Source organism: Enhydra lutris, unplaced genomic scaffold, assembly GCF_002288905.1.
Source record: "Enhydra lutris kenyoni isolate GAN:26980312 unplaced genomic scaffold, ASM228890v2 scaffoldscaffold7, whole genome shotgun sequence".
NCBI classification, from domain to species: domain Eukaryota; kingdom Metazoa; phylum Chordata; class Mammalia; order Carnivora; family Mustelidae; genus Enhydra; species Enhydra lutris.
In genome coordinates this window covers 37,693,860-37,714,725 of record NW_019154091.1, presented here as the reverse complement: position 1 = coordinate 37,714,725, position 20,866 = coordinate 37,693,860, and the positions used below count along the sequence as shown (strand labels likewise).

The 20,866-nt window shown below is 39.2% G+C and overlaps 1 protein-coding gene across 1 annotated transcript; it reads left to right on the top strand.

Annotated features, from left to right (window-relative positions):
• The first annotated feature begins 396 nt into the window (after window positions 1-396).
• LOC111142239 (serine/threonine/tyrosine kinase 1) lies at window positions 397-18,278 on the top strand. Its single transcript, XM_022495282.1, has 10 exons — window positions 397-410; window positions 3,772-3,919; window positions 4,370-4,504; window positions 7,001-7,267; window positions 8,297-8,478; window positions 10,592-10,675; window positions 12,985-13,193; window positions 14,936-14,976; window positions 15,580-15,676; window positions 18,074-18,278. The coding sequence occupies exons 2-10, from the start codon at window positions 3,874-3,876 to the stop codon at window positions 18,276-18,278; spliced, it is 1,266 nt and encodes a 421-aa protein (XP_022350990.1). The 5' UTR covers window positions 397-410; window positions 3,772-3,873.
• The last annotated feature ends 2,588 nt before the right edge of the window (window positions 18,279-20,866 follow it).

Genomic DNA, 20,866 nt, shown 5'->3' with positions numbered 1-20,866 from the left:
AGCCTGCTTCCCCCTCTCTCTGCCTGCCTCTCTGCCTACTTGTGATCTCTGTCTATCAAATAAATAAATAAAATCTTAAAAAAAAAGAGTTTGGAGAGTTTATGTTCATAGTTAGCTTAATTTCAGTTATAACCATTCACTTGTCTGGTCTCCAGACTGTAATCTTGCAAAGATTTGGGCTGAACTTTACCCCCCATTTCACTCTCATTTTCTTCCTGTCGTATCTCCTTCTTTGTTGTGCTATTTCCTCCTCTAGATTCTCAATTCAAGAAGGGAGCTGAACTTTTCAGTATGCCAACAGAAAGCCAGAAGTGGTTGAGAAGAGAGAAAATAAGGAATGGTAACCACAAATGAGGCGATAATATTGTTTTAATTGGAGTCCTACCTGAGGAGATTTGGCACTGTTAGATGTAGGTATACGTAAACTATAGGCAAGCTGTGTACATATTTTCAAACCATTAAATGGAATTATCAGAATAAACAACTCTCAACTTTACTGGATCCTTGATTCTAATGGCTTGAATCTAGTAATACATGGCATAGGGAGAGAACTGTGGGATAATGTTTTATATATGTAAGGACTTCTCTTACAGTCTAGGTAAGAGAAGGAGTAGCCAACATACATTTTTTCTTTTCAAAGATTTTATTTTTTTTTTTAAAGATTTTATTTATTTATGGAGAGAGATCACAAGTAGGCAGAGCAGCAGGCAGAGATAGGGGGAAGTAGTCTCCCTGCTGAGCAGAGAGGCCGATGCGGGGCTCAATCCTAGGACCCTGAGATCACGACCTGAGCCGAAGGCAGAGGCCCAACCCACTGAGCCACCCAGGCGCCCCTCAAAGATTTTATTTTTAAGTAATTTCTACACCCAACATGAGACTCCAACTTACAACCTTGAGATCAAGAGTCTTATGCTCTGTGGACTGAGACAGCAGGGTGCCCCTATATTTTTGTCTTAACACAAGGAGAAAACTGTCTAGATGTAATCAAAGGGGATAGAGTATTAGCTATATGCACATAAATGTTGGTCAAGAACACCGATAGGTTAGAATCTAATGAAGAGGAAGAGTCATCCTAGAAGGTTCTGGCATGAAGGCATGTCTTTTCTCAGGTTGACACAGGGGGCAGGCAAAGTGGTGTGGTAACTGAATATTTTGCTGCAGAGAGGAAAGTGATGGAGAGGAATATTGTTGCTACAAGTGAATATGAGCATCTTCTAATAGAAGTGCTCTGGTGGGCTCTAAAGGTGGTAAGGCTTCCTGTGTAGGCTTCCATGCCCCTGGGGGCAGGAATGCCTGGTGTGTTTACCTTAAAAATTCTAGACTCATTTTGTATATTCCATATGTCCATAGCCAAACTGTAACAGTTGGAAAGAGCTTATTGTACAATGCCTGGAAAACAGTCTGCGAGTGGCCCTCACCATAGCGCCCCACCCCACGTTTGTTTCCCTGCTCCAGCATCCAATTACATTGGGCTTCTAGTTGTTAACTACACCCAGCTTCTTCAAAGTATCCATGCCCAAATAAAACTACACAAATGAACCTTGTTCGGGAAATGTAACAGGAGGTCATAGTGTATCCAGATGACCACCCTGTGCTCTGTAATAAGTGTGACATGCAGGTGCAAGGGAATAAGCATGGATTTATTTGAGTCACTGGGTGTGGGTGGGTATGTTTGGCCGCATGCCTGTTGTTGTGTTTGGCCTGCCATGAGCAGTTCTAGCAGGATCCGTGTGCACACTGGCCTTTACATTTCTTCCTGCAGTAGGTAGTAGTGGGTGTGTAGTTTGGTTTCTGGGCGGAGCTTGCACGTTGGAGCTGGCTGCTGACCGACTTTTTTTTCTACTTGTACTGTGGTTAAGAGAGATTATGGTCACGGACACTCCTGGGTGAACCAAACTTGTTAAACTGGCTGCTCCCTAAATGAACACAGTTACATCTGATAGTGCACTAAAGGGAAGTAAGAGCAAAGGAGAACAAGAATGAGAAATTTCCAAGCAGCTTTGGAATTCTCCTGACTGTGCTAATGTCTTATCATTTAAGATCCTCTCCTTCTCTACCATCTCAAAGCTCCCTGATTCCTGCCGTAGCACCAGTGCTATGGTCTGTGGGATGTGGAAACTTTCCCAAATGCCTTTCACCTTGCCTTCTTGGGTTATAAACTAGAAGAAGATGGACATTGTTATCTTCTAATTCACTGACTTTGTAGATCTCTTGTTCTGCAAAAGTCCACAAGGTGCCTCTCCTCTCCCAGGTCTTCCTCTTGCCTACTCCTCTGTATATATGGGCTTCTGTCAACCAGCCACACACCTGTCTTTCTTCTGAGTAATAAGAAAATTGTCTACTTCTCATCTCACAGTACAAGCTCATGGAGCTCCAAGAATTGTGAGAATGGGGGTGAGGCTGAAACTGGAAGACTTTATGTATGTGTTTCAGGCTCTAAGAGACTCTGCCTCAATAAGTCGTATTGTGGTTCCTAGTATCAACAATAAAGCACAACATGTAATAGAAAACCACATATATGGTATAGAGCACATATGTAAATATAGTGTTCTGCTATTCTGATTTGTAAAATTTTTCTTTTTAGCAAATCACTATAAAACTAGATCACATACTTAGGATGACCTGGACAGTTTAAAAAAAATCACTTTTTTTTTTTCAGATTAGTCAGAATTAATTAGAACCAGGGAAGACTTTTGTTAACCAAAAGCAAAATAAAGTTTGTAGACATCTATAATATATCTATCTACAAGCTTACATATATGTGTGTATGTGTGTGTATACGTATGTATGTATAGACACCAGTTCTCTTCAGAAAGAGCAAACCGGGTTTTGGGAGCTGTAATTTCATATATATGCTGACCATACAGTTAAAAGTGATGCATCTAAAGAATCTGTGGCCCAGTAAGCAAGAAGCTAGTTTCCTTGGAGGACAGTTGGGAACTGAATAAAAGGAGAAGGATGGGGTGGGAGAAAGATTTTTATGGTATATCACTTTAGTTTTTTTTTTTTTTTTTTTGTTTTGAAACTTATATATATAAATATTTTTATTTATATTTAATTTTATTTTATTTTTTTTTTTTTTTTTTAAGAGAGAAACACAGAAGATGGCTTGGTTCTGGAATTCCCTTTAATCTACATACTAGTAGGAATGAATGCCTGTGTCTGTCTAAATATAATGACCAGAGGAAGATCCAATTAAAAAATAAGGGATACACCAAAAAAAAAAAAATTAAACCTGCTTAGGAGTATAGGGGATGTAGATCAATCCTGCCGACCACAAATGCTCACACAGGTGCTGGGAACGGTGAATTTGAGCATTGGAGCAGGGGTCTTGGGTAGGAGGGGAAACTTTAAAATAAATTGAGAAACTATATTTGCTGTATAGTAAGAAAGACAAAAATGCTAGGAAAAAACAAAGTTCTTCACACTTCAATATCAGGTAGATGGACAGAGATGAATGGATGACTCAAAAAGTTCCAGGTAGCCATGTACTTAATACCTAATGATTTTTTAAATTTAATTTTTTTAAAGATTTTATTCATTTATTTGATAGAGACACAGAGAGAGGGGGAACACAAGCAGGGGGAGTGGGAGAGGGTGAAGCAGCCTCCCGGCAGAGCAGGGAGCCCAATGCGGGGCTTGATCCCACGATTCTGGGATCATGACCTGACCTGAAGGCAGAAGCTTAACAACTGAGCCACCCAGTAGCTCCCCTAATGACCTTTTGAGGGGTCTTAAAATTATCTGCATGCTCCGTTTTATGTTTTTCAGAATAACTCCATTCTTGGGAATTATTCTCAGTGGTGCTCTGTGCATTCTCTGAGGGCCAAGCAAAGGAGTGGACAGCTGTGTGGCCTGGGAGATGAGAGGGGCATGGCACGAATACTACTGGAATGCAGTCTCAGTGACAAGCTGTGTGGTAAGGGCAGACACCAGAGATGCCTATCTTCTGATTCCAGGATGACAGACTAAGGTCTGCATAGATTCCAGAAGGAGGATGAGTTGACTACTAGTAGAAATGAAGACAGTGTCCATAAAGGAATGGGCACTAGAGGTCATTGTCTTTGAAGAGGGACAACTGCCAGTCAGAGATCCAGAGGCTACATCCTTCATCCTACATCTCCTCAGCAGGAAAAATGAGAGATAAGAAACAGAGCGCACTTGATAGACTGAGATGTGGGGACCTGGGGTTTCTGATTAGAGAGCTGCTCCCAATAATGGTTCCATTGTATGGAAGTGGAGGGGAAGAAGGAAGGGATGATCATTTCATGTATGAGGAGCTGAGGACTGGTGGGTAGGGGAGGTTGTGTGGATGTGAGATTGGGGTACTTCTGCAATCTCTCCTCTTCCTGCTTGATTTCCTACCCAGTTGTCCGGGAGCAGCAGTACGAGATTATCATCATCCCAACCATCCTGGTTGGCATCTTCCTTATCCTTCTTGCCGTCATCCTGTGGCTTTTTATCAGAGGTCAAAGAGCTCAACAACAGTCTCCTGGACTCCGAGGTATAACTCAAACTGGGGCTGGGAGGAGGGCCAGGGAAGATGGAGATGACAAAAAGGAAGACCCAAGTCTCAGTAAGCCCAAGTCTAGAAGGTGAGGTCCTTGCTACGGGAGAGGAAGTATGGGTCCTGTCTTGTGGAGTTGAGGAAAGGTGAGCTCTTCTCTAGGAATTCATGAGTACAAACTCTGTAATCCTTGTTAGTTGAAACAACAGTGGGCAGAAGAGACTTCATGTGACTTGTTTCTATCTTTTTTGTCCTATTGAACTATCAAATATTTGGCCATGTAAGTGTCTACATACTGGGGAGGAAGTTTAGTAGGTAAAGCCCTAGGCTTTTTTTTTTTTTTTTACCAGCCTTGAAGGATGATATTTTACTCTGTAATACATCCCAGCTTTGCTCTGTGTTCTGGACTGTACGATGAGAAGGGGTGGCCTTTATAGCAGTCTTTGGAGCATTAAGTAGGAGACAATGTCCTGTTCTGAAGTACCACTGGGCGTATAATGAAAGTGAATTAGTTTACATGAAACTAGGAGTAAAACGAAGAAAAAAAAGTCCTGACAGGGATCAGAAACTGTTTGGTGGCTGATCCCCATTCCCTCTCTAAATGGGAATTGGGTGATGGGCATTAAGGAGGGCACTTGATGTCATGAACATTGGGTATTATAAGCAACTGATGAATCACCAGATTCTACCCTTGAAACTAATAATGCACTACATGTGAAGTAAATTGAATTTAAATAAAAATTTAAGAAATTAACCCAATTCTCTTCTAATTCATTTACAGAAAAACTTCTCAGAGAAGTGGTCTAACTTCACTCCCATGACTTCTACTTGTCACATTCTCTTTTGAACATACTAAAATAAGGCTTTTATCCCCACCACTCCACCAAAACAGTTCTTTCTGAGTTTGCCAATGACAGCTATAACTGAGTCCTCTTCTCAACCTGTCAAAAGCATTTGGAACAAATTTGCATCTTCTCCTTCTTGAAACACTCTTTTCTTTTTAAATCTATAGTCACTCCCTTAATGGTCTCATTTTCAGTCTTATGGATTCAAACACTTTCTCTCTTCTAATTGTAGTCGCCCTGAACTTCAGATTCCTGTGTTCAATTTCACAGTTTGGATCCAATACACATCTTGTATGTAATATGCCCACAGCAAAGGTCCTGAAATTCCCTCAGAAATGTCCTCTGATTTTTGATGTGTTCAGTCTAAAATCTTACAGATGTCCTTGACTTCTTTTTCTCTCATACTTTGTATCCAATCCATTAGCAAATCCTGTTAACTCTTATCTTCAAAAGAAATGCAAGCCTCTCTCATGTCTCATAGATCATTGCAATACACTTCTAACTGGTTTCCCTCATTCTCTCCCTATCCCTTTATCCACTGTTCTCCATAGAGCAGTAGAATGATTCTTTTAAGGCCTAAATCAGTCCTGGCCATTCTCTGCTTGGAATAAAATGTAATATTTTTTAGAATAAAAAAAGACAAAATTCTTTCAATGGCCTTCTAGAATCTGGGCCCACTCTGGCCTCATCTCATGTAATTCTCCAATTATCCCACATGGCTCCAGCTGTACTAATTTCATTCCTCTTCCTCAGATATGCCAAGCATGTTTCTTCCTCAATACATCTGCTCTTCCTGTTCCCTCCGTCTGTAATATCCTTCCTGATACCAGTATGGTTTGGTCTCTAATTGCTTCCAGGCACTTCTCAAATGTCATCCTATCAGAAAGGCCTGTCCTGGCCTTGAAATATAAAATAGCATCACAGATAGCCTCTGATTCTGCTGTTTTCCTTTATAGCACTCATCCCCTGGTATGATATTATCTACTTCCTCTAGCCTACCACAAGAAAGTAATCATAAGAATCTGGACTTTGCCTATTCCCAACACCTAGAATAGTTCCTGGCATGCAGGATGTGATACCTGTCACATAAATGGATAGATTAATGATTGAATGGTGGTTTAATGAGAAGAATTTCTCTTTCCAATGGAGAAAAATTGACTAAGAAAAGGGAAAAGTGCCAGAAGATTTTTTATTTTTTTGGCTAAGACTCTAGGAAATACGCAATAATTTGACTTTGGGGACATCATAAGGGAGGAAGAATAACCATGTCTTCGAGTTGATTGACATAAGCATTAGTCCCTAGTGGTAGTTACCACCACTTTATAGATATCAGTGGTTTGAGTACCTATTCAGGAATGTCCTTAATTGTTTCTATACTAATGCCGAGCTGTAATCCTGAGAAAGGTAGAAAGAAAATGACATAACCACTTTTCAGAGGGCCATCTTGAGTTGTCTTAGAAGTAGTAGGGTTATTATAAATGTTTTCCAAGGTTCGCGTTGATGCTGGTTCACACAAGGTACCACCACATCGTGTAGAGAGAAAATTGCTAAAGGAACTTCATTGTCGTCTGTCTGTGTGTTCCAGGCTCTGCTCTCCTGGAGCCCCTAGGGTAGGGTAAAGATGACTAGTATCATCTCTTTGTTCTAGGCGTTGGCCCTGTGCCTCCAACTAGGGGCCTAAGCTGGGAGGCGGCAGGGCATGGAGGAAGTGTGCTCGTGCCACTTAAGGAGACCTCGGTGGAAAGCCTCCTACGGACTACCACTCATGCTCTGGCTAAGCTGCAGGTGCCCCGGGAGCAACTCTCTGAAGTTCTGGAGCAGATCCACAATGGTAGTTGTGGAACCATCTACCGAACCAAGATGTACACGGGGGACCCTGCTAAGCCAAAGAGTGTTGTCCTCAAGGCTTTGGAAGGTAAAAGGAGAAGTGTTTGACTTCCCTATCTCTTTTTTACTTTCCCACAGTGAGCCCCCAGCCCTGAATGCTGACGAGCTTATGGACATTAAGATGATTATGCTGAGTGAAATAAGTCAAGCAGAGAGAGTCAATTATCATATGGTTTCACTTATTTGTGGAGCATAACAAATAGCATGGAGGACAAGGGGAGTTAGAGAGGAGAAGGGAGTTGGGGGAAATTGGAAGGGGTGGTGAACCATGAGAGACTATGGACTCTGAAAAACAATCTGAGGGTTTTGAAGGGGTGGGGGGTGGGAGGTTGGGGGAACCAGGTGGTGGGTATTAGAGAGTGCACGGACTGCATGGAGCACTGGGTGCAGTGCAAAAACAAGGAATACTGTTATGCTGAAAATAAAAAAAAATTAAAAAATTAAAAAAATTAAAAAAAAAAGATGTTAATCAACGGATAGCTATGATCACAGATGTGTGCAGAGGAAGAAAAGGATAGAAAGTGAAAACTGGAGGCAAAAATATTTTTCTTGGGGTCTTTCCCTAGCTCAGTGTTGCCTATTGAGGCTGCTGGAACTGATTTTTTCATACTGAATCTTAGTGCTTGAGGATTTTGAGGTGGTTCCTTCATTTGTCTGCACTATCACTTTCCCTAATATTGTTTCCTTCCTTCCTTCCTTCCCCCCTTCCTTTCTCTCTCTTTATATGGACCAGTAGTATTGGATACATAAAACAGAACAAGAATAGGATAAGCAAGAATACTAATCGAAAGGCCTAGGCAGTGATAATATTAGAATGTGAACACTTGTCTATTTAGGCAGATGAAAGTCTATCCAGTTCTAAAGCCTATGATTGTTTGCTTTGACAAAAAAATCAGTGACATTGAGAATTATCTTCTAATTAGTTCCCCTTTCTCTTTACCTTTTGTCAGTATTTCTTCTCCTATGGAGTCTTGAAAATTACCATCGTCTTCCCTCATACCTCCCATTGTATTGATCATGTTCTGACCACTTCCCATGGCTCATCTGTTCTCCACAGAACCGACTGGGCTCCAGGAAGTACAGGATTTCTTAGGGCGAGTCCAATTCTATCAGTACCTGGGGAAGCACAGGAACCTGGTGCAGCTGGAAGGCTGCTGCACGGAGAAGCTGCCGCTCTATATGGTGCTGGAGGATGTGGCCCAAGGGGACCTGCTTAGCTTTCTCTGGACCTGTCGGCGGGTGAGCAGCAGGGTAGAGGTGTTGGGAAGGAAAGGCTTGACCTGGCTGATGAGCTGTTCACATGTCAAGTAGCCTGGCCAATGACAAAGCAGAAAGATCTTATAGCAACATAATAGTGATTGAGTATTACCATCCAATAGAACTTTTTACGATGACAGAAAAATTTTCTTATCTTCTCTGTTCAAAATGGTAACCATTAATCACATTTGAAGCCCCTGATATGTGGCTGATGTGACTGAGAGACTGAATTTTTAAAATTTTATTTAATTTTATTTTTTTTTTATTTTTTTTTTAAAGATTTTATTTATTTATTTGACAGACAGATCACAAGTAGGCAGAGAGGCAGGCAGAGAGAGAGAAGGAAGCAGGCTCCCCGCTGAGCAGAGAGCCCGATGCGGGGCTCGATCCCAGGACCCTGGGATCATGACCTGAGCTGAAGGCAGAGGCTTTAACCCACTGAGCCACCCAGGCGCCCCTGAATTTTATTTAATTTTAAATGATAAACACTTAAATAGCCACATGTGGCTAATGGCTATCATATGGGATAGTGCAGATTTGGGGTATGAACTTTGCACTTTATAGCCTACTATATGACTATGTGTCATATAGTCATACTATATGACTATATGACTATATGACATACTATATGACTATATGACATAGAAAGCTATGTGACTTTGGGCAAGTCACCCCTCTGAGCCTGAATTTTCTGCACCTGTAAAATGGGAATAATAATAAGTTATTATTAAAGTTAACAGAAATTATGTATGTAAAAACTACTGTTAGTATGGATTGTAATTTTACTGCTGTTAGTCTTAAATGTGTCTTCTGTTCTATACCATCACTCCAATATGCCAGGGTTGATAAGGAGAAATCCAGCTTGAAAGTTACCGTACTTCAAATTCATATTTAAACAAATTTAAATGTTCAGAAATTTCCAGAGTAAAGTGCAAGTCCTTTTCCTTGCAGTTTTCCTGCTTCTCTACATATTCCTCTATCTGAAGTACTGCATGTTTCCCTAGTTAGTTCCTCACTTACAAGTTTAATATTAACCAAGCCTCCTCCAAAGACTGATTACTTTACTACTAAATGTGTATGATAAAGGGACCCTGTTAATGCCTTACATCTGTTGGTGCAGATAGGACAATGTGCAAGTCTTGAGGTATTAAAACCTTTGTAAGAGGTTATTCGTCTGTAACTTGTTCTCTGCTCTAACTTTGCTATTCTGTTTTTCAAAACGATTATGCTTCTCTATTTTAGACCATCTACACATGCTTCTCGCATTACACCAAATGTCTCCCCTTTCCTTTTTTTACTTTTTTGCATAGTCATTGTCTGCTCATCCTTCAGATCTTTAAATTTTGTCACCATCATCTGCTCTCTTTTCCATGTCCTTCATGGAGCTTATAGATATGTAACCATATGTTTATATATGGTTATATACTTCGAGTTCCAGAAGGCAGCAGACGTGTTAATTTACTCACTCTTGTGTTCTGAGTTCCCAAGATGGAACCTGGCACATAGTAGGCCTTCAGTAATGTGCTGAGTGAATGTGCTTAATTAATCACACACATACACAGGCCTCAGGAAAACTGTTGCTTTATCCAGGGGATAGTCTTATGCATATCAGATTTTTTTTTTCCTCTGGACACAATATTTATTTATTTATTTTTAAATTTATTTATTTATTTTCAGCATAACAGTATTCATTGATTTTGCACCACAACCAGTGCTCCATGCAATCCGTGCCCTCTCCAATACCCACCACCTGGTTCCCGCAACCTCCCAGCCCCCGCCCCTTCAAACACCTCAGATTGTTTTTCAGAGTCCATAGTCTCTCATGGTTCATCTCCCCTTCCAATTCTTAACTGCTGTTCTGTTATTCCTTCGTTCTGTTATTGATCTACACTATTGTTTTTCTAGGTCGGTGTATCATTGTACTTCTTTGCATATCTGAGCATCTCTCATATTAACCTCTCCTTGAATCTCCATCTCTATATTTTTGTATCTTTTCCTTAGCCTTGACATCTGAATTTAAGAATATCTTTGCCCTTATTTTATTTTTTAAAATCTGTTCATGTCATTTTGATATGTTTTTTCTTTGTCTCTTTAGGATGTAATGACCATGGATGGCCTTCTCTATGATCTCACAGAAAAACAAGTCTATCACATTGGGAGGCAGGTCCTCCTGGCTTTGGTAAGGCTGGGCAAAATGACAACAGTTGGTATGGATTTTTCTTGTTAGCCTGATATTTGACATCATATTTCTCATATTTATATTTCCAAATGGTGTAGATCATTAAGAAAACTGGATGGAAGTTAAGGGGCAGAAACTCAAGCACTGATAAATTGTTTTCAGTTCTTTCTTTATGAAATTATTTAGATAATATACCACAAGATTGGTAATTCTAGGCAGAAAGTCGTAGGGTTTGTAGAAGGAACAGGAAGGATTTTAAAAGGTGGTCAACAACCAGGGCCAAGAACTATATGCTTGACACTCTTACTTCCCCATATATACTAAAATTAAGATATGTAAAATGAAAAAAAAAAGATATGTAAAATGGCAAATAGTGAATGAGTTGGGAAGAGAAACCAAATGGGTGAAACGCTACAGAGCTAAAAGAAGCGCACAGTTTTATGCCTGAAAAACAAGAAAGACGAGTTCAGAACATGTTTGGCTGGAGACGTGCTTTGATGCTGAATGTGATAGGAAATAAATATACTTTAAAAAGAACAACAAACAAATGGAAAAGAAGATATAAAAAGGGATCAAGCCTTCATTCTAAACCAACTTAATTAAATAAAGAGGTAAGAGAAAAATAGGGTTTAAAGGGTTTAAGAGAAAAAATAATGTACATTTACCAGAATTAGGAAATTTAGATGACTATTTCTATGAAGTTATTTAGATAACTGTGCTTAAAATTAGCATTTACTATATAGAAAATCAGGCTCTGTGAAACTACTATTTTAGGTAGTTGTTATATCTCGCCTCCTTGAGGTGTGAAATGTATCAGGGATCTAAATGGAATCTGGGAAAGCTTAGAAAAGAAGCCGTGAGGTGAGAAGGAGGAGTAGTTAACAGCGGAAGTTCCCATGGCATAGGAGAGAGCACATCGTAGAAATGAATATTATCCACAGTATTTGGAGGGCCTAGTTGGTATGCTCCCCTGATAAAGTTAGGGTGTCAGGATATAGCCTATCTCATATTCTGAAACACAATTGCAGTGGTTCCCCAAAGGGATGCACTGGTCATGGGTCTGGGTTACCAGTTACAAGGCATTGTCATACTATTTTTTTTCTTACTTTGACAACGTCAAAGTCACTACATTCTTTAATTCTTCTCATGACTGTATAATCTCTTTGTCCTAAAACCTCACCTCACCAGGGACAGAAAGCTGCTAGGTACTGTTTTCTTTAACATCAGAGACTGGAAATGACCATCTTAACCTTTTATGTATGTTTGTATGTTTGTATGTATGTATGTATGTATGTTATTCTTGTTTAGCAATCATAGACCTCAATCTCTAGCTCTTTGGTCATGTATAGCTTCTCAGGTTCTTATGCCTTGAATAGCCTCCTGTTTGGGGAAATGATTGCAGCAAATCCGTGCCATCCAGGCGCAATGGCTTTCAAATGCTTTGGCTGTGCTAGAATCATTGTGAAACTTCTTAAAAATAGAGATTACCAGGTACTTCTTCCTAGATTTTGGTTAGGTAAACCTGGGCCAAAAATCATATGTTTTAAAAAAGCTCTCAGGCAATTCTGATTTGTAGACTGGCTAGAGAATTATTAGCAGAATTTGTAGTACTTCCTATGAATTAGAATACCCACTTCTGGTCACTACCACTTGAAACTGTGTGACCTTGTGTAATCATTTAGATTTATCTGAAAGATACTTCCCTAACTCATCCAACCTACTTATTTTAGGGGCAGAAGGAGATGATAGATATAAAGCTCTGTATAAATTCAATATTATGACACTCAATTTCACTTTGTATGTATCACCTTATTTGGGGGACTGCTGCTAGATACTTGAAACCTGTTTCCTTTTCCAGGATCTAGCTGGAACCCGTCCAGGAGAAATGTAAACTCAGGCAGGGGTCAGACCTTGACACAGAATGAGTGATCATACGGTCCAAACCCAGTATTGGGTTAATAAACCCAATACTGGGTTTGGACCGTATGATCACTTTATTAACCCAATACTGGGTTAATGCTATTTGGATTATTTGCTCAGTTCATTAATGCTATTAATTATGTTATTAATGCTATTTGGATTATTATTAGTGCTATTTAGATTATTTGCTCAGTTTGGTAATCCTAACCATAATGCAAAAATGTCTGATCCATTATGTTAATTTGGAAGTGATCTGTCATTATCAACGAGACTTGTTCAAAGTTGAAAATGTCCTTCTCTTTTTGAGGATTCCTAGGACTGCTTCTCCTTGTCTTTGACTGGAGCCATGACCTCAGACAGCTGATCCATCTTTGATCTTATACTGACAGGAATTTCTCCAGGATAAGCATCTGTTCCATGGGGATGTAGCAGCTAGGAATATCCTGATCCAAAGTGATCTTACTGCCAAGCTCTGTGGACTGGGCCTGGCTTATGAAGTCCATGCCCGAGGGGCCATCCCAGCTACTCACTCTGTACCTCTCAAGTGGCTTGCCCCAGAGCGACTTCTGCTGAGACCAGCTGGCATCAGAGGAGATGTGTACGGTTTGTTCCTGCCCTTTGGACTTCTTCCCTTCTTGACCTAGGTGTCCTCCAGATCCTGACCATGAGTGCATCTGTTGTCAATTATGTCTACCTGTGAAATCTCTACTAAGAAGTCAGACAGACTCTCCAGGAGAAATGTGTGTTTTGTGACAGAGCTCATACTTGGCATCTGACTGCAATCCTTTCTAGTACCTTTTAAAGTATTCCTTCTGTATTAGATTAGCAGTTTTAATTAGGAAAGAGAAAAGAAACGTGAACAGGTTCTTCATACCAATATCCAAGGACTTAATCTAGTAGAGTCCCTCTTCTCTGAAGGAGGTGGGTCCACTTAATCAAAAGTTCTGTTAAACCAGGAATTATTAAAATGAAAAGAAAATACATATTTATTGATTGATCTTTTGAGGGAAGGCCAAAACCTTTTTTAGAGGATTGACCTGCTAAATGAAGTTATACATTGTATTTTGTGTATAAATAGCATCCATAACACATTAATTTTGAGGCTCAGCTTGGGATGATTCTGAGTGAAAAATCTGAAAAAAATGGTAAAGCAATTTGACCGCTGATGATGATTATTTTTTTCCAATTTTCTACTGTCGGCTCACCCACGCAATTTGGCAACCCTTTCTTTTTGGCAGTGTATTTTTATAGTATACTTTCAAAGCATTCAGCCTAGTTTTCAGGAGCTAATACTTCTTTGCATTTATATTTAACTGGTTACATAATTACATTGATTTATCTGATGGTATAGTACTGTAAAGAATAACAATTGACTTTAGGTAACCATATAATTCAGCAGCTTGGAGAAGCACATAGATGTAACATATAAGGGGCACCTGGGTGGCTCAGTGGATTAAGCTGCTGCCTTCAGCTCAGGTCATGATATCAGGGTCCTAGGATAGAGCCCACATCTGCCTCAGCATCCCTGCTGAGCAGAGAGCCTGCTTCCCCCTCTCTCTCTGCGTGACTCTCTGCCTACTTGTGATCTCTCTGTCAAATAAATAAATAAAATCTTTTAAAAAAACGTATAATATCTTACTAGCATGAATGTCATGAGCAGCAGAGGACATTTAGAACGTCAGTTAATATGGTGAGTCAATTAAGGGATTCCCATTGCTGCTTCACTGCCATCTGCTTTTCAGTAGAGGTCTGGGAATAACAAGCTTACCTGGGAAATATTGCTTGTTTAATGGTGATATTATAGAATAGTGAAATTAACATGTCTTAAGTCATATTGCTCTGACAAATATCTATTTCTGTTATGTGTAAGCTTGTTCTGTTAATATTTTTCCTAGGTTTGGGCAGTTAGATGTATGGAGGAAATAGTAGATAATTGATAAACCTCACTGGGACTTGTGCTAAGAATAAAGGCTAGAATTTCAGCAAGAAGGAATGGAAAGGATGAAAAAGATGCAGAAAGTAGTTTCTTTATGTTTGGGTAGATGTGTTTGTGTGTTTGCATAAACACACACCCCCACAGTTTAGCAATTGATAATAAACATCCATTAATGTGAAATATAGAAGAAAGGAGACATACAACCACTCTGCAAAGAGATTAGACTTGATGGGGATTGAACAGAAATACTTTTTAATGCTTTCTAATTACTTTATGTTATAAGACACCTTCAATTCCCCTGTGTTGCCTTTATATGGTTCTTACGAAGGCCCCTGATAGTTTAAGTACTCTCTTTAGGAAAGGAAGAAATAGAAATTAAGTAAATGGCTTTGTTTCTTTCACAGCTGGTCCTTTGGGATCCTGCTTTATGAGATGGTGACTCTAGGTAAGGAGGGTCCCTAAAGTACTGCCTGTATGCAAATATAAAGTATGTTTATTGGGGTGGGGGATGACATATGCTATGGGAAGAGGTTTCAGTATGAGGTTTGAACTGGGCTGACATGAAATCCCTTTACTCCTTTTAACTTTATTTGCTTTCTTTTTCTTTCTTTCCCTCAACACTTTACCAATTCCAAAAGAGGTTTGAAAATCCAAAGAATAATTCCAACAATGACTTTGCATGAACATAAATATGTTGTCCTTAAATTTATTAACCCATTTGATAGAGAAAACGCAGTACTTTCCCACATTTGGGGAGTGGAGGGCAGGTCTCATCTCTCACTTTTCTCTGTTACTTTTATAAAGACTCAACATTTCCCTAAATTACCAGTATTTTTTCCCTCCTAAACACTTTTTTTTTTTAACGCCCAAACTCTCTCTGCTACATTCTTACTGGATCACTGGGGAGCAACTATATTATATCTAACATTTTTCCTTTGGCCCTATCATTTGCAGGCAGTTAGCCCAGGTGGATAAAGAGTCATGTTATAGTTCATATTCTAGAGGACCTAAAGTTCCCTTGCTACTCTCATTTTTTCCATACCAACAGGGGCACCACCATATCCTGAAGTCCCTCCTACGAGCATCTTACAATATCTCCAAAGAAGGAAAATCATGAAGAGACCCAGTAGTTGCACACATACCATGTAAGTGGCTTTTAGGGTCTACTCTTCTCTCATTACAACTCATTTTTGATCCTCATCAACTGCGCCCTTTTAAAGTGGCTCAGATAATCCCTAGCTGCCCTTTATGTGTTAATATACAGCCTAATATACTACATATAATATACATACAAACCTATGCAGTAACATACATCTGCTCATATATCATATACATATATATGTATATGTGTGTGTATAAACATATACACACACAGTGTTGAGGCAACGGCTGAAGACTATATTAGGAATCTAAGTTGATAAAGTTTAGTTCTTCCAGAAGCTTCTAAAATAGGTAAGAAGTGGACCAGATCCAATGTAAATATAGTAGTGTTTTGCTTGTCTAAATGTCAGTGTCAATCAGAGACTGCCAGCCTCAGTTCTGATATAGCTGCCATATAATCCATTGCTCTACAGTTATTCACTGGCTCTTATTTAGTATTTAACTTTTAAAAAAATATTGACTATTTTTCCAGTTCTGAGCAAATTAGAAGCCAACAAGAAGAAGGTGGGTAGGAAGAAATTAGAAAGATGGGAGAAGGAGTATCTAATAATGTCAGCAGAAGGGGAACAGCTGATGAGCCAGTGCAGAGGCAGAAAATGGAAAAATTAAAAAGTATACACAGAATTTTATAACCTATAATTTACAAAAAGGGATTGTTATAGAATATAAGAAAAGGTTAAAATATTTGTAAGAAGTCAGGGGAGGATATATTAATATAAGTTTCTGATAAAATTATTGCTATTTTAAAAATTCTTCAGCATTGAAAGGGTAAATTTCCATCACCAGAGTTCCGGATCAATAAATAGTTACTGTATCGAGCAGATTATAAATGTTAAACATCAAAACTGTATACACACACACACACACACACGCACACACACACACACAAGCATGGATACAGTATAATCATACTATATGGGTATACTGGAATGATTATTGAAAAATATTTCTTATAGGTTTTTTTCTATGTGTAAAAATCTGTCCTTTATATTGGGAGGAGGGACAACCAATAAAGTAATTGGGGGAAGGGACAACCAATAAAATATCTGATGTTGAAGAATTTAATATGTGGATGTCTAAAAAAACCTGAAAATCAAGATAAAGTGGGAGGCAACATAAAAGAAGGATTAAGAGCTCAGACTCACGTCATAGGGTCAAAAAGACCGTGTTCACTCCTAGTCCTGCTACTTTACGGAACATTGTTTACTTATCTTAAAATAGGTATAATGATAATCCTACCTCAGAGTTGTTGTGAGGCTAAAATAAAATAATGCATGTCAAGTTCCACTACCATGCCTTATAAATAAAATAAGTAAGTTCTTGCTAAATGTTTCTAAGTGTTATTAAATTAGCATCTTTTACACAGTCTCATTGTACAGCAATAAAGAGTATGGGAGACTCAGTGTGGGCTGAGGCTTATCATGGAAGGTTGCCTAGAAGAATTGAGATCTAAAACAAACCTGTAGGAAATGATGACCATCAACAGGATGCTCAAGGAACTGGGCATAGCATGAGCAAAGACAGAGTTAGATAGGGTGAAGAAAGATGGGGTGTTAACATCTAAGGTATAGCAAGACACTGACTTGGCTGGAGGAGAGGCGTTCAGTTTAGGCAATGTTAGGTCTCTGAGGAAGAGAAGCTAGCAGGTAGGATGTCAGTTTTACATAGCAGACAGTGGGACACCACTGTGGGTCCCTGAGAAGGATAAGACATGACAAGAAGTGCTTGATAAAAGACTACATTATTAATTCTTTGTAAAATTGTAAAATAATTCTTTGTAAAATTCTTTGTAAATTCTTCGGATTGAAGAAAAGACAGCTTAAAGGTGGGTAAGTGCTTTATCTAGATAAAGGCAATTTCTTGGAGAGACTAAGTAATAAAGGAGGTCAACGACGTGGATTAATAAAAGGAAACATCTAATTAATTAGATTATTCAAAATTCGGGTGAATCACATTATTCCATAGCTTCTTATTTTGTTGGCTGTGAGGTAACTTTTACTGGGAGATACCTTATAGCTATGGTCTGGAATGCTACAAGTTAGTAACATCTAAAGGATGAGAACACTTCAGTTCTCAGAGTTTTGGGCAATAGAATGAAAAAAACAACAACAACACTGTTCTGTCATACTGATTCTAGTTTGAGAAAACTTCAGTCGTTCTTCTTATAAAAAGGACCCTGATAAGAAGATGGTATTAAGCGATTTAATACTAAGAGGAGGAGAAGGAATATTATTCTCCAGGGAGAACAGGAGAGGACAATGAGGAGGAGATGAAAACTGCAGAGTTTGTTGCTACTGTTGTTAAGATTTGTAAGGAGAAGAGACACGTTCCTCAAACATCTGCCTTGTCAAGGAAGCCAGTTTCTCCTATTTCCCTTTCAGGTATGGTCTTATGAAGTCTTGCTGGCGCTGGAGTGAGGAAAGCCGCCCTTCACTGAGAGAGCTGCACTCACGTGTAGAAATCGCCACTCGAACTGCAGATGACAAAGCTGTGTTGCAAGTACCTGAGTTAGTGGTGCCTGAACTGTATGCAGCTGTGGCGGGAATCAGCGTGGACAGCCTCTCCTACAGCTACAGCATCCTCTAAAGATCCTGGGGAAAGAAACATTTATGGGTGATCACATGCTATTGGGATGGATTCATCCAAGAATGGAGAATAGCTTTCTAGTGGGACATAAAGGGAGAAATAGGATATTCCCCTAACATTTCCCCAGATACCTGAAATGATGCTAGTTGAGGCTCTACACTCCATTTACCCTGGAGACTGAGAAAGAGAGTTTCATTTCTGCTGTCCCAACCCTGGAGACCCATGGTAGATGAGGTGGATGGTCCCATTACAAAGCAAGTCTTAGAGATCTACAATTTTTGTCTGGCATTGCACAAATAAGCTGGTCATCCCACCACAGGCTGGTGTCCACTTGAAGCATTCTTTTATCTAGATTATTTTAGGGTCCAGAGAAGTTGGAGTCAACTGAGGGAATAGAGAGCCAATAAAGAAGATGATGAGAAAGAAAATCAAAGGTTCTCTTTGTTCAAGAGTACAGACATGGACCAGGGTCATCCTTCAAACAGAGGGTGGAGGAAGAAGATGAAGTTCCTCAGCCTTGGTCCATTCATGCAGGACTGGAGGAGGACCACGAAGGAAAACTTCCAAGTTTCTTTGTGGGTATAGATAAGGGAGAGATGGATTCTTTTGATCTACGAGACAAGTGAACTCTGCTGGTACTACTTTTAACTAGAAGCTGGAGGGGTCCTTTCATGATTAACAACATTCACCAGTTATTGTTCATCAGACTAGCTTCCTGGTCCCCATAAAACTAGGGAGACTGAGCCAAGAGAGTCCATTAGGCTGTTAGGAATACACAGTTGACCCTTGAACAACATAGGTTTGAACTATGTGGGTCCACTTATACATGGAGTTATTTTCTTGATAAATGCAGTGCAGGCTTATAAATGTATTTCTCTTCCTTATGATTTTTTTCTAGCTTACTTTATTATAAGAATACAGTATGTAATATATAGAACATACAAAATATGTGTTGACTGTTTTTGGTAAGGTTTCTGGTCAACAGTGGCTATTACTAGTTAAGTTTTGGGGGAGTCAAAAGTCATACACAGATTTCTGACTGTGCAGGGGTCGGCACACTTAATCGCTGTGTTGTTCAATGTACTATGTACTATGTGTGTGTTTAATAAGTAGGAAATGTGAAAGCCAAGAAAGAATGCTTAGTAGTCCAGAAGATCTTTGAAAGGGTTATAAAAGGGTGCAATCTGAGACAGAAGGATAGTAGTTTCTGATTCAATCATTTATTGACATACTGTGAAATTTATTTAGTTAAATTAATGTTTATTGAGTAAAGGAGGATTTTTCTTGTACACAGCTGCCAAAATCTCTACAATAGGGAGGATAAAAGTAAATAAATAAAAAAAGTAAATAAATGGAAGTTAATGTCAACAGAAAAATTCAAGAGACAATCTACATTGTAAGAAAACTGATTCCTCATGTGTGAAATGGGGATAATACCTACTCACAGGGTTGTTGTAAGGACTGAACAAGAATATACATTTGTAGAGTATTGGGCTCATATGTGCTCAATAAATGGTAGTTTCCTTTCTTTTCCCCTTCCTGTCCTAGAATCTTTCATCTCTTTTTATCATATAAAATCTGCTGTAGCCAGAAAGAGAAACTCAATGTGTCAGTCACACTGCACAGAAGGACATACTGAAGGATAGTATGGTACAAGTACCACGTGACTAAAATCATGAGCTCATCATTTTTGTATGAGTTTCTAGATGATGCTAGTAGCCTCAAACAATTTAAAAATACTGAAAATAACAGGGTGATGACAATGTACTTGAACATGTGATCTATGGTTTTAAAGAACACTCTGGGTGCTCCGGGAGGGACACTGAAGGCTACTGTAGGAAAGATGATTGGCAGTTGACAATTTTGTAGAAGTTGGAATCCTTATGAGGTCATGATTAATCATCCAACTGAATAATGATTCTTGCCCCTGCAGAATACCACATGACTAGTAAGGATGCAAATGAGTGTTAAGTTGCAATAGGGAGAAGGGAGGTAGAGGGCTTGGCACGTAATGATAAAGTCCTATGGAACCTCATTGTTGTCACTTGCCTGTTAATTTAAGTCAAATTTACAAAATATTTATGTATTAATTCAACTATTTAAAAAAAGGTGAGTGTTAGGTCCAGCTGTGCAAGGCACTGTTCTAGGTGCTGGATAAAACCGAGAGCTTTTGATTACAGTCTAGAAAGTAAGAGACTTTAGGTATATCTTTGTGTGGGTATAATTAGAAATTGTAAGTGCTATGAAGAAAAACTATAGGACGGTAGAAAGAAATGTAAGATGACTCCCTGAAGAAATGGCATTTAAATGCAGACCTTAGAGGCAGGTAGGTAAACCTGACAAAGAGTGAGGAGAAGAGCCATCCGGGATGGGGGGCAAGGAAAAAGGCACGATTTGTTTGAGGAACTGCAAGTAGGCAGTGGATGGGGGCATAGTGAGGTTAGGAGGAAAGTGGTGCATAATTCATCAAAGCACTGCTCTTTCATACTTTATGTTAATAGTTGTTTTGGTAGGAGGGGAAGCAGCAGACAATTCCTATTTAAAATTTTTACCCTTAATTTTATTTGTATTTCTGAATGTAGGTTTAG

Coding starts and splice junctions, on each gene's coding strand:
- LOC111142239 (XM_022495282.1), top strand. CDS start 3,874: ATGGCACGAATACTACTGGAATGCAGTCTCAGTGACAAGCTGTGTG. Junction 3,920..4,369: donor TCTCAGTGACAAGCTGTGTG/GTAAGGGCAGAC, acceptor TTTCCTACCCAG/TTGTCCGGGAGCAGCAGTAC. Junction 4,505..7,000: donor ACAGTCTCCTGGACTCCGAG/GTATAACTCAAA, acceptor TCTTTGTTCTAG/GCGTTGGCCCTGTGCCTCCA.